General features: G+C 43.7%; 1 protein-coding gene across 2 annotated transcripts in view; it reads right to left on the reverse strand.

The window, feature by feature from the left end:
- The window catches only part of cd36 (CD36 molecule (thrombospondin receptor)), a 47,112-nt gene that overhangs the window by 18,847 nt on the left and 16,216 nt on the right, over positions 1-12,049 (reverse strand). For both annotated transcript variants that reach the window (XM_038811499.1, XM_038811498.1), the window contains 5 exons: positions 11,512-11,656; positions 7,912-8,085; positions 5,497-5,588; positions 4,201-4,250; positions 625-694 (listed from right to left, as the gene is read on the reverse strand). In XM_038811499.1, coding sequence (XP_038667427.1) covers positions 625-694; positions 4,201-4,250; positions 5,497-5,588; positions 7,912-8,085; positions 11,512-11,656 — 531 coding nt within the window. The remainder of the gene's footprint in view (positions 1-624; positions 695-4,200; positions 4,251-5,496; positions 5,589-7,911; positions 8,086-11,511; positions 11,657-12,049) is intronic.

Raw genomic sequence — 12,049 nt, forward strand, 5'->3', positions numbered from 1 at the left:
AAGGCCCAGTACTTGGATTCTGGAAATCCGAAATAAAACCGAAAGTTTTGAAAAAATCCAGCAGGTGGCAGCATTTGTGGAGTGGGAAATAGAATTAATGTTTCAGCTCCATGTTAGGCTCAAGATGTTAATCTGTTTCTCTGTCCACTGATGCTGCCAGACCTGCTGAGATTTTGGCGGAGGCGGCCCACCAAGATGCCCTCTGATCTTGCCGCTGTCTACGGGGTTTTGTCTACCCTGCACCCTCCACTGATGGGTAATACACCATGGCAGGGGTGTCACCATGGCAGGGGTGTCACCATGGAAGGACCAGATTATGATTTAAACCTGTACCTCAAAGCATTATCCTGGGTTCTCGATTAATAGTCTACCATGCCACCGTCTGCCCCCAGCTGATGTCAGAGAATCTGCAGCATCCATCTTAGTATTCCTGTGCCTGATTGATCAATAATTTAAATGAGGCAGTGACCTTTGTCTTGAGCAAATCATTTACATTTAACACACTAAATGACCCAGCCAGTATTTACCAGTGTTCTTTGAAACAGTTCCATTTACACTAATGTACAAGGGAGTTCCAGAGAACTTCCAACGTATAGGATTTGTGTATTTTCAGTAGTACAGTACCTGCAAATGTCAGAAGAGTAAAAGTATAATTTCTCCCGATCATGAAGAAATGGTGGAAATGAGCTTGCATCTGTCAAAAAATACAAAGTTATATTATTTGTGAAACGTGGCAGTCAATGGTCTCTCAGTAACAAGTTTGATAATAATCTGGCGTCATGTATCTTGATCAAATAGGTCACTCCAAGAGCGAGCACAGTGATATAATTTATTTCAGTTTGTAGCTGCCAGTGACTGGAACAAGGTACAAATAAAGCTGAAGCTAACTAATTTAATTACTGTGGACGCCTTTCGCCAAAGAGTTAAGCCTCTGTTGACTGATGCCGGTGCTTGCTAAACTATCAGTTCCCTTTTACTGCTAATTTGTATTCTATTGTTCAGTGTTTTTATCAATTGTATTATTTAATGGTCACAGAGGAGTGACCATTCATATAACATTCAGGTCCCAGCTGGGACTAGTCTAACTCGGCTCCTATCTGGACCAGCATTTATGTTAGAGTCCATTACTGTATTGATAGGGCCCCATCTCTCATTGGTGAAGCTCGTATTCCACGAGGCTTATTGGGGGGGGGGGGGGGGGGGGGGGGGTCTAATCATCCCTGTAGCTCTTCTGCGGATCATAACAATTGTTTAATTTCTGTTGCTGTGAGGTTGTTATTGGAAATGACAATTAATTCGCAATTCACTGACGGGGTTAAATAGAGGTTAAATTAAATAAAATAAAGTAGACATAGTATTTGACTGTGATTTTCTATATTCAAGCCCTCAAATGCATAAAATAATCCTAACCTCTCCCAACGTGAATTTACCTTTGGAAATCAAATATAAAGCATGGTGCTGACATTTTATGTATGTACCTTATTAATAACGCAAACCTATCTACAACCAATAGCATGTCACTTGCGATTATAACTGCAGCAGTGACCCAGACTAAAAGAGAAAATGCTGGAAAATCTCAGCAGGTCTGGCAGCATCTATAAGGAGAGAAAAGAGCTAACGTTTTGAGTCCAGATGATCCTTTGCCAAAGCCAAAAGGCATAGACAGTGGGAGATATTCATACTCTAGGGTGAGGGAATGAAAGATTAGTTATAGCCACAGAAACCAAGGGAAAAGAGTGCTAATGGCAGTCCCCAGAGAGAATAAAAGGTGTGAAAGGCCAAACAGCAGAGAAACTAAAATCAGAGGGTAAACTGTGACAGATGTAGATGTGGGGGGAGGGGGAACATGGTGGGAGAGAGGTAAAATGAGAAAAGGGGGGGGAAGAAAAGGGGAGAAAAAGTAACAAAAGGGGGGATAATACGGTGGAAAGAGTGGGGGAAATATATATATATATAAAAAAAGACAAGAAATAAATAAGAGGTAAAAGACAGTTAAAATGAAATGGAATGACAACAAAGGGGTCACGGTGGGGCAGAGCTAATCATCTGAAGTTGCTGAGTTCATTATTGAGATCGGAAGGCTGCAGTGTGCCTAACAGGAAGATGAGATACTGTTCCTCCAGTTTGCGCTGAGCTTCACTAGAACATTGCAGCAGGCCAAGGATTGGCATGTGGGCATGGGAGCAGGGTCTTGTGTTAAAATGGCAAGCAACGGAAAAGTCAGGGTCCTGAATGCACACAGACCAAAGGTGCTCAGCAAAGCAATCACCCAGTCTTTGGTTGGTCTCTCCGATATGGAGGAGACCACAGTGGGAGCAGCGAATGCAAGAGACCAAATTGAAAGAGGTGCAATTGAAACGCTGCTTAACCTGGAATTAGTGTTTTGGGCCTGGGATCTTAAACATGGAAGAGGTGACATCTCCTGTGATTGCACGGGAAGGTGCCATGAGTGATGGGAGAGGTGTTGGGTATGGTGGAGGTGTAGACTAGATTATCCCAGTGGGAATAGCCTCTGTGGAATGCTAATAGGGGGAGTGAAGATAAGATGTGTTTGGTGGTGGCATCGCGCTGGAGTTGCCGAAAATGGCAGAGGATACGGAGGCTGGTGCGGTGAAACGTGAGAATGAGGAGAAATCTATCCCTGTTCTGGGCAGGAGCAGAAGGGGCGAGGGTAGTGGCGCAGGAGATGGACCACATGCTGTTGCGGGCCCTGTCAACAACTGTAGGTGGGAAATCACTGTTGAGGAACAAGGAACACATTTTTGAAGCACCACTTTGAAAAGTGGCACCATCGGAGGCGAAGGAGCTGAGAGAAGGGGGCGGAGTCCTTACATGATGCAGGGTGCGAAGAGCTGTAGTCCAGATAGCTGTGGAAATCAGTGGACTTGTAATGGATATTAGTAGATAGTGTCCCAGATCGTTGGATTATCACTTTCTGTGCTTTCAATTCCCAAATATTAACTGTTCATTGTTATTGCCCATCAGAGAATCGGTGGGAGCCACCAGCTCAGAAAACAAATATTGTGGTGAATTTTGTTTGGGTTTTCAGCATCGTCAGTTTGAGACGGTTTGGATAATGAGATGTTAGGACAACCTGAGCTAGTTCACACCCAGGGTCACAATGCAAGTGAATTAACCAATAATTCTTAGAAAAATACTCAAAGTCTTTGGCCCTTGGCTGCCCAATAATTACAGTAACTGGGCTTGTAAATGTAAAACAATTACTTATGTTAATAACAAGAAGTATACTGAAATCTGCACCAAATACAGATGGTAACTATGATCTAATTCCTTACTTTAACCTGCCCTCACCCTCTACACACACAAGAAAAACAAACAGAGAGGGTAGGAAAGGGGTAAAAAAATAAAAAATAAAAGGACAAAAGAGTCTTTGTTTCAGATGGTGGATTTTAGCACCTTACTCCTCTTCAAACTTTGCTTTCAGTTTGAGGTTTTATTATAGATTCATTCAGGCCTCTGTAGTTTCAGAAACACAGCACTCATAGCCTTTCTGAAGAAAGAGAGGGAAGGGTTCTTATCATTGATGGCATCCTGTAATGGTTTTCCTGTAGATTAATTCATTCAGGTTTTCTGCAGCTGTAAGAATACAGAACTCACAGCCTTTCTGGAGAGAACACAGAGGAAAGAGAGAATCGTTCTCCTTGTGCTTTCAGGAGTCAGAAAACGTAACTCCTTGGGACTCTGAAAATAATTCCTCTGGGATAGCATCCAATTGCCACCTGTTACTGAGCAGAGAACAACTTTTTGGGCCAATTCATTGGCCACCAGCCAATCAAGAGTCCCACCCCATCTCTCTTTCTGGTGCCGAGAATTCTGAAGTTCCTGTTCAAACTAGCAGAGACCAGCAGAGTGTTCTCTCCTATAACTTCTAAATTCCTCATTCTCTGCTGCTTGACTGAAAGGTACATGTTCATTAATCAAAATAAAAGGGGAAATAAGGGAATAAACAGGAAGGACCCTTAAATAGACTAGAATAGGTTAATAATAATAATCACTTATTGTCACAAGTAGACTTCAATGAAGTTACTGTGAAAAGCCCCTAGTCGCCACATTCCGGCGCCTGTTCGGGGAGGCCAGTACGGGAATTGAACCCACGCTGCTGGCATTGTTCTGCATTACAAGCCAGCTGTTTAGCCCTCTGTGCCAAACCAGCCCCTGATGATTGAATATCAGTCTTACCTGTGCCGTTGATCATATCGCAATAAGGATCATCCCAGAAAGTGAGTTTCCTAAAAACAAAAAAGTTATGCTTAACCTTGTAGTAAAATTAAAATGTTAAATTGGTTAGATTAAAGATACTAGGATGTTCTAAAATGTGCTGGTATGGACTATGGCAAAGCTGTTTATGAATGGCAATGTGGGGAATTGCATATGTCCATTTTGTAACTGGTAACCCTGATTAAATGCACATTATCACCATTTAAATGTAGATGTATGCAACTGTACTGATCTGTAAGACATCGGTTGGGCAAAGTAAATAAATGTGCATTAAAAACAAAAAATGCTCGATACACTCATCAGGTCTGGCAGCATCCATGGAGAGAGAAACCTTTTGTGTCCAAATGACCCTTCTACAGAACACTATGGGGTAGATCTTTAGGTCCCACCCACTATGTGAATCGTAACGGGCGGGACAGAACATTTGGCAGACCATTTAAAGGTGTGTCTACCTGGGGCGAGAATTTTCAGTCTCCAGGTGGGCACGGCCGGAAAATCCTGCCCAATGTGTGTTAGTTTCAATACTTTGACCCTTTACTTCAGCAAAATGTGTTACGCTATGTAATGTATTGTAAAGCACGCAAACGTTTTGATCCGGATAATTACATAAGGATCCGAGTGATACATATGTAATCTGATTTAAAATTCAGTTTGAAAGGTGCTTAGAATGAGGATTATAAATTATTTTCTGTGTAACCTAGGTTAAAATTTGAAGGACGGCGAATGGTAAGCGGTGGCCACGCTGAGAGTCGGCGCCTAACGTGCAGCCATTGACTCTCAAACTCCATTACCGTTTAATGTACACTTGGCCGTTGATTGGCAGTCAACGGGACCTCCACCTAGGAAGGAAGTCCCGCCTGTGAGAGCTGTCGACCAATCAGACAGGCCAACAGCACTTCAACCCGACCAGGCACACCGCTGCAACGGCCAGACGTGGTACTGCAGTGCTCTGCCTGGGACGATGTGTTGGAACCTTTGAAAAGATAAGTTCCCAGGGGTCCCGGGGGTGGTTGAGTAGTGAATGCCCCGGGAGGGGGAGGGGGAGTGGGAGGGGGCTGGATTTAGCATTTAAACGCATGATGAACATCATAAAAGGATAGAGTACCTGCTGTTTAACCTGTCTGTTTTTAGAAGTCTTTCTCGAAATATTATATTTTAACACAGATGCTTAAAAGGCATTAACATAAATCTTGAATTATTTTCAATGCTGCTCAGAGAATACATGAAAAGAAGGTGACAGGTTCATTTTACTCTTACGTCTTATTCATCCAGCGGTCAATAATTGCAACTTTGTTGATGTCATCTTTTCCGGTGTACACTTCATAGATTCCATCTGATGATCCATTGTACTAGAGGCACAGGCAAATCAAACATATTAATCAATCGCAAATGCACCATAATTGGTTGCAGCAATTGTGCAAGAGACACAAACAATTGTCAGAACAAAACAATTAAAAATCAAACAAATTGATGGGCCTGATTTTTTTCCACAGCATTGCCAGCCATTTTCTGGTAACCTCTGAGTCACTTCAGAGTTTTCCTCAGGGAATGACGGCAGGTTCAGAATACCCCAACCCATATTTGGTACATCGTATAAATATGAAATGTTAAAAGACTGGAATAAGTCATCTGAGCTACTTGTGTTAACAAATTAGTCATTCTGGGTGACAAGAATATGTTGCGTTCCTGGCATATTGTGTTGCTCAGGTAATGGGTGGGGTGGTCAGGGAGCAATAGACAAGGAATATGATTGGGAGTAACTGACTTTGTAAGCAAATATCAAAGATAACCCACTAAATGGCCCTTGGAAGCCACCCCACCTTTCAATAAAATTATAGCTGATCTTCTGCCTCAACTTCACTTTCTTGCCCTTCGTTCCCTTAGAGGTGAAAAATCTCTCCAGCTCGGTATTGACTGAACTCAACAATGGAGAATCCGCAGCCCCTGGAGAAGGGAATTCCAAAGATCCATAACTCCTCATTAACAAGATTGAAGTCGAATGCAGTGGCCTCAATGTGTATGTTTCAATGAGATCACGGGCGGGATACTCCATCCTCCCTGCCACATGTTACCCGGCAGCTGGAGGTGGCGTGCTGTTCGCTGGCAGCAAGATCCCCTGCTTCCGCCACTGTCAATGGAACGCCCCATTGAAGCCGTCCCACACCGCTGGGAAACCTACGTGCATGGGTGCTCTGCCAGCGGGATCAGAGAATCCAGCCACCCAGCGAATGGCTGGAGATTTCTGGTTGGACCTCTCATTCTTTTAAATTCCAGAAAGTATAGGCCCAATTTACTCAGCCTCTCATTACAGGTCAACCCTCCCATCCAAGGAACCAATCTTGCAGATCTTCGCTGTACCAGCACCAATGCAAGTAGATCCTTCCTAAAATATAGAGACCACAACTTCACAAAGTATTCCAGATGTGGCCTCACCAAAGTCCTGTACAATTGCAACAAGGCTTCCATATTCTTGCATAACAAACACTGTGCAATAAAGGCCAGCATATGATTTGCCTTACTATTTGCTAGCTGTACCTGCACGCTCGCTTTCTGTGCTGTTTGTAAAAGCCCACCAAGTCTCTCTGAACATTAACATTTAGAAGTTTCATGCCTTTCAAAAAATATTATTTTTCTATTCTTATTAGCAAAGTGAATAACCGCATTCTCCCCCACATTAAACTCCGTCGGCCTCTAGGTTACCACATCACTTAATCTGTCCATATCTCTTTGTGTCCCCCTCACAGCTAACATTCCCACTTAACTTTGTATCTACAGGATAAATGGATACTTTACCCTCTGTATCTTTGTCTAACTCTTCACTATAGATTGTGAGAAACTGAAGCCCCAGCATTGAGCCTAGCAGTACTCCACTGTAGTACCAGCTTGTCACTTTTAATGTAATAATCTTTATTGTCACAAGTAGGCTTACATTAACACTGCAATAAAGTTACTATGAAAAGCTCCTAGTTGCCACACTCCGGCACCTGTTCGACTACACAGAGGGAGAATTCAGAATGTCCAATTCACCTAACAAGCACGTCTTTCGGAACTTGTGGGAGGATACCGGAGCACCTGGAGGAAACCCACGTAAGACACAGGGAGAACGTGTAAACCTGCCAGAGACAGTGACCCAAGCCAGCAATCAAACCTGGAACCGTGAAGCAACAGTGCTAACCACTGTGCTACCATGCCACCGTGATATCACAGCTATCAAAGCTATCACACATACCTTCTACCATGAAGATGTATCATTTATCCCTATTACCTATTTCCTTTCTGTCAACCAATGCTCTATCCATGTTAATATATTATCTCCAACTCTTTGCACTTAAAGCTATGAAGCCTAATCAGTGGGAAGGATGCTTTAAAGAATTAAGGGGTCACAATTACTCTCACAAAGGAGAAAACTACAAAGAAAGTAAACTTTATTGTCAGCCGGCATTGCTAGCTTCACTACACAGTGACATGTTCTCAAAATAATGTTAGATAAAATTCAGTTTTTTCCCCAGCAGTGAGACTTGTCTGTCCAGCCTGCTTCACATGGTTTTTGGAACTGATATTTAAAATCGTCAGAAAATCATATTTATCACTTGTTGACTTTCTGTGTTTCTCGGCAACTGAGGTTCCATCACGAGGGTTGTAACATCTATAAGTTAATCTTTGAATACTTACTGGGTAAAATAAACCAGTGATCGGATCCTTTGACTGTGCTTGTTTCAGTATTGGATCTTCATATCCCCAAAGTAATTCCACCACTGTTCTAGTCTGGAACAAGGATGCATTTGCCTTGTTCAAGATTAAATTGACAAAACCGTGAGTAATTGGGGGATACACAGATGCAGCAGCCTGCGAAAGACAGAAATGTTTCAATATTCAGCAACTCCCATACACCGAATTTATATCATATTCATGGTTCTATTTGCTGTCATCAATCAAACAGAATTGTATGTCCAAGAACTGTTCTGTACAGAAGGTGGAAGCTGATATTTGTCACAAACTGTCTTTCTGCCGATATGATCTTTAAACCTTACCATGTCACAGGAAGTGTTATTTACCGATTAACATGAGAAAACTTGTTTATTTCTGAGCTGAGTCAGGATGGCAGGCAAGCCCTGATTCCAGGATCCCTGACCCCATTCCTGAGAATGCCCTGAAAGGGTCTGTGTTGGTTCCTATCTAAAGCCCACATCTGGCATGTTCAACCTGCCCGGCTCCATTGTGGAAATAGGCATCTTCTGCTCCTCCACAATTTTCATGGTGTCGGACCAGTTTTTAAGAATTGTCATTCACGGCCCCCCAAAGACCATGAAGGGCACTTTGAAAGGTGATTTCCAAAGGTCCTCGCTATACCAAACAATGGCACTCCACCATCTCCCATGGTCCCTCAAGCCCACTATGCCAAGCTATGGCACTTCCATGCCCATTCATCCACTGTACAATGTGTAGACCAATGAACCCTAGATTGACAATAGGATGTGTGAAAAAAACTTTTAAAATATCATTAATTCCTTCATTTCTTACCACTATGTTAAAAAAAGTAATTTCACTGTAAGGCAATAAAAATGTAATTCATCGAGACCCTTTAATGTATCGATAACAAGAATCACAAATCTTTGAAACTACTTAATTTGTGTCAGCAAACTGTGAAGGTCAAATGGCATCCTTTTGCACTGTAAATTCTATGATTCTGTGAAAGCCAAAGCTGTCAATCAAGAAATGTTTTCTCTGGAGCACAGCTGTTTCCGTTAGAGTAATGAATTTCCGGGTTCTCAGCCAAGCCTCATTATATATTCTTGGCTCAGGGCCCAGTAGAGTACGAAGACGCCTAGAGAAAACATTGCTTGATTGACAGGTCTGGCTCTCTGATCATTGCTGTCAATTGCACAATGTTTATTTACACAAGGTTAAGAGGTTTCGTGTGCTGCAGTTTTCAAAATTTAAAGGGTCTGGATAATGAACACTTTTATTGGCCTATAAAAGTACTTTTTTAATAAAGTGAAAGTTTTATCAATGAATGGCTGTTTAAAAGCTTTTTTGTTACACATAATACTATCACTATAGGGTTCATTGCTTCAACATAGTATGTGATGGATGAATGGATATGGAAGTGCATTGCATGGCACTGGGAGGTATGAGGGACTTGGCAGGGGAGCATGAGGGGTCATAACGCTTTTTTGGACCTTGAGGTGGCATGGATGGAGCATGTGAGGGGATTTGAGGGAAAGGCATTGGAGGACCTTTCTGTTTTATTTTAACTGGGACAAAGTCTCACGGCACCAAGGTGGGCCATTTAAACAGTGCACTCAACCCCCTGTGGCTGCCTCCAAACTTGATCTCAGGTCACTGGCCAGATGCCAGCCCACATCTGTAATCACCACCACCTTCCTCCGCCCCCACAAGCTCTCTGCTCCATAAGAAAATACTGCTTTTGTGGGGAATTCCTCCCGAGACTGGCAGGCCGAGCTGGGAATATTCTGGACTCCTGCTACCCGCCTTGAGAATGAAACTCCAGGCCAATATTTCCGTATGTGGGTTGGTGTCATATTGTAGTTTATAATCCTCTTGTGGAGCTCCTTGGGGCATGTCATTATGTTAAATATGCTATGTACATATAAGTTATTGTTGGTCTATTTTTGCCTAGTTCAACATATAGCTTTCAGAGTTTGTCACTCTGCAGAGGCCTCAAATTCTGAATCGCCCTAATAACTGCGCGCAATTTAGCGGATTTAAAACTAAGTCCGCTTTCAGGCATAGATTTGGGCTGAAGTTCAAATGGTACCTCAATCTGCAAACAGCCGTTCCTGCCGGCTGCAGCCCGAATCTTCCCCCCCCCCCCTCCCTTTCAGACCCCCCACTCATTTTCTGCCTCCCCCTCCCCCTCCAACTATGTCAAGACTCCTGGGAACAACTCCCATCCCCCTTCCAATTGGCAAGACCCCCCCCTGCCGGGCCCGAATACTGGCAGTGTTACCCAGACACATTGGCACTGCTAGGGTGCCCAGATGGCAGTGCCAGGGTGCCGGGGGGAGTGCCAGGGTACCACCTTGCCCTGTCCCAACCATCCATAGGTCTCTAATGCCCTGCGAGACCCAGCGAGATACCATTATGCCTGAACCACCTTTGTGTGGACCAGTACTAAACGGCACCCTGGCAGGACCTCGGAAGTGCAGCAGTTGAGTCCCGTGCACCCGGTGAATCCTGCGTCCGGGTATTTAGATTTTCCATTAGGTTCATTTAACTATGTAGAACTGGATCTCACCCAGCGAGGGTGAGATCCAGATAGCGACGGGCGGAGTGAGGCGGATGATTCATGATCGGCCCAGCACCCGGCTTGGAGCCCAATTTGGGGTTTACGCGCGATTGTCCCTTTGCGCCCGAATCTACACCGCTGAATTGCGCCCCTACATTCTGTAAAGTGCGAATCAAAAAGATTCAATCAGCTCTTAAAGATGCTGCATCAGCGTAGAGGAGCTAACCAAAGAGAAAACAACATGAAAATCCTCCAAAGGTTAAACTTCTAGGTTGTTTAACGGATGTGTGGCATTAGAGTGAAAAACGAGATGCAAAAATGGGACCATTTGGTCCCTCGGCAGCGTATTGTCCGGAGGGTTGATGGCTCGCTATTGGCCACCGGTGGGATCTTCCAGTGCCGCCAGTGCGTGGCTCGCTAGTGCCGCTGCCAGGGAACCCGCCGGGGTGGTGGGTAGCCTTCAGCAGGACCGGAAGATGTCCTCTCAGGTGGGATCAGCTGGAAAATCCCAGCCACCACGTCTGATTTTCAACATTAAAATGTATCGGTAGGGCAGCACGGTGGCGCAGTGGGTTAGCCCTGCAGCCTCACGGCGCCGAGGTCCCAGGTTCGATCCCGGCTCTGGGTCACTGTCTGTGTGGAGTTTGCACATTCTCCCCGTGTTTGCGTGGGTTTCACCCCCACAACCCAAAGATGTGCAGGGTAGGTGGATTGGCCACGCTAAATTGCCCCTTAATTGGAAAAAATGAATTGGATACTCTAAATTTAAAAAAAAAATGTATCGGTACAATATTTCAGGCTGTTCTAGCTATTGGCTATTTGCCAATGCATCAATTGTCTACCCAATGGAAAATTTCTCTCCCTTCTGTTGGGACTTCCACTGAATCAAGGTACCGTTTACTACCTGTAACTATCAGCACGGTGATTGTTTAGAATGAGTTCAGAATCAGTGCTAGTATTTTGTCACTTAAATTTAATCCTTCCTTTTTGTTTGATTGATATTTTCAACAGATGTTGCTTACTGCAGCAGCAAAGTTGAGGGCTGTGATTTGGTCCGTTTCTGAGCCAGCAGACATGTCAGGTTGAAAGACAGCTGAATAGGGCTGTCGGTATGAGATTGTGTGATTATCGCTTACAGTAATGATGTCCTTCGGGAGCTGCCGTACCCTGGAAATGTAAATCAAAAACAGGAAAAACAGTGAGCATTGCATTGAGCAACAATAAGGTGTGGAATAGGAACAATTAACAGTACCTGTAGTGCAATAGTCATGAGGCACTTCAGAGTGCCACATACTGTATTGAAAGAAATTGAACTGTATAGCACTCTGTGCAATGTCAAATTTGAGCTGTTATGTTATGGATAAAGTATATTTATTGGAAAATAAACAACTTACATTTATACAGTAGCATTAATGTAGTGACTGTTTGAGAGTCCTCCAAGGGGGGATTGATGCCAAACTGTAACAAAGGAGTCGGGGGAGATGTTTGAAAATGTGGAAAAGATAGATTTTTGACAAGGTTTTAAAATGGAAACAAGAATTGGGAAGATAGGGTTGAGTG

Source organism: Scyliorhinus canicula, chromosome 11, assembly GCF_902713615.1.
Source record: "Scyliorhinus canicula chromosome 11, sScyCan1.1, whole genome shotgun sequence".
Lineage (NCBI taxonomy): Eukaryota > Metazoa > Chordata > Chondrichthyes > Carcharhiniformes > Scyliorhinidae > Scyliorhinus > Scyliorhinus canicula.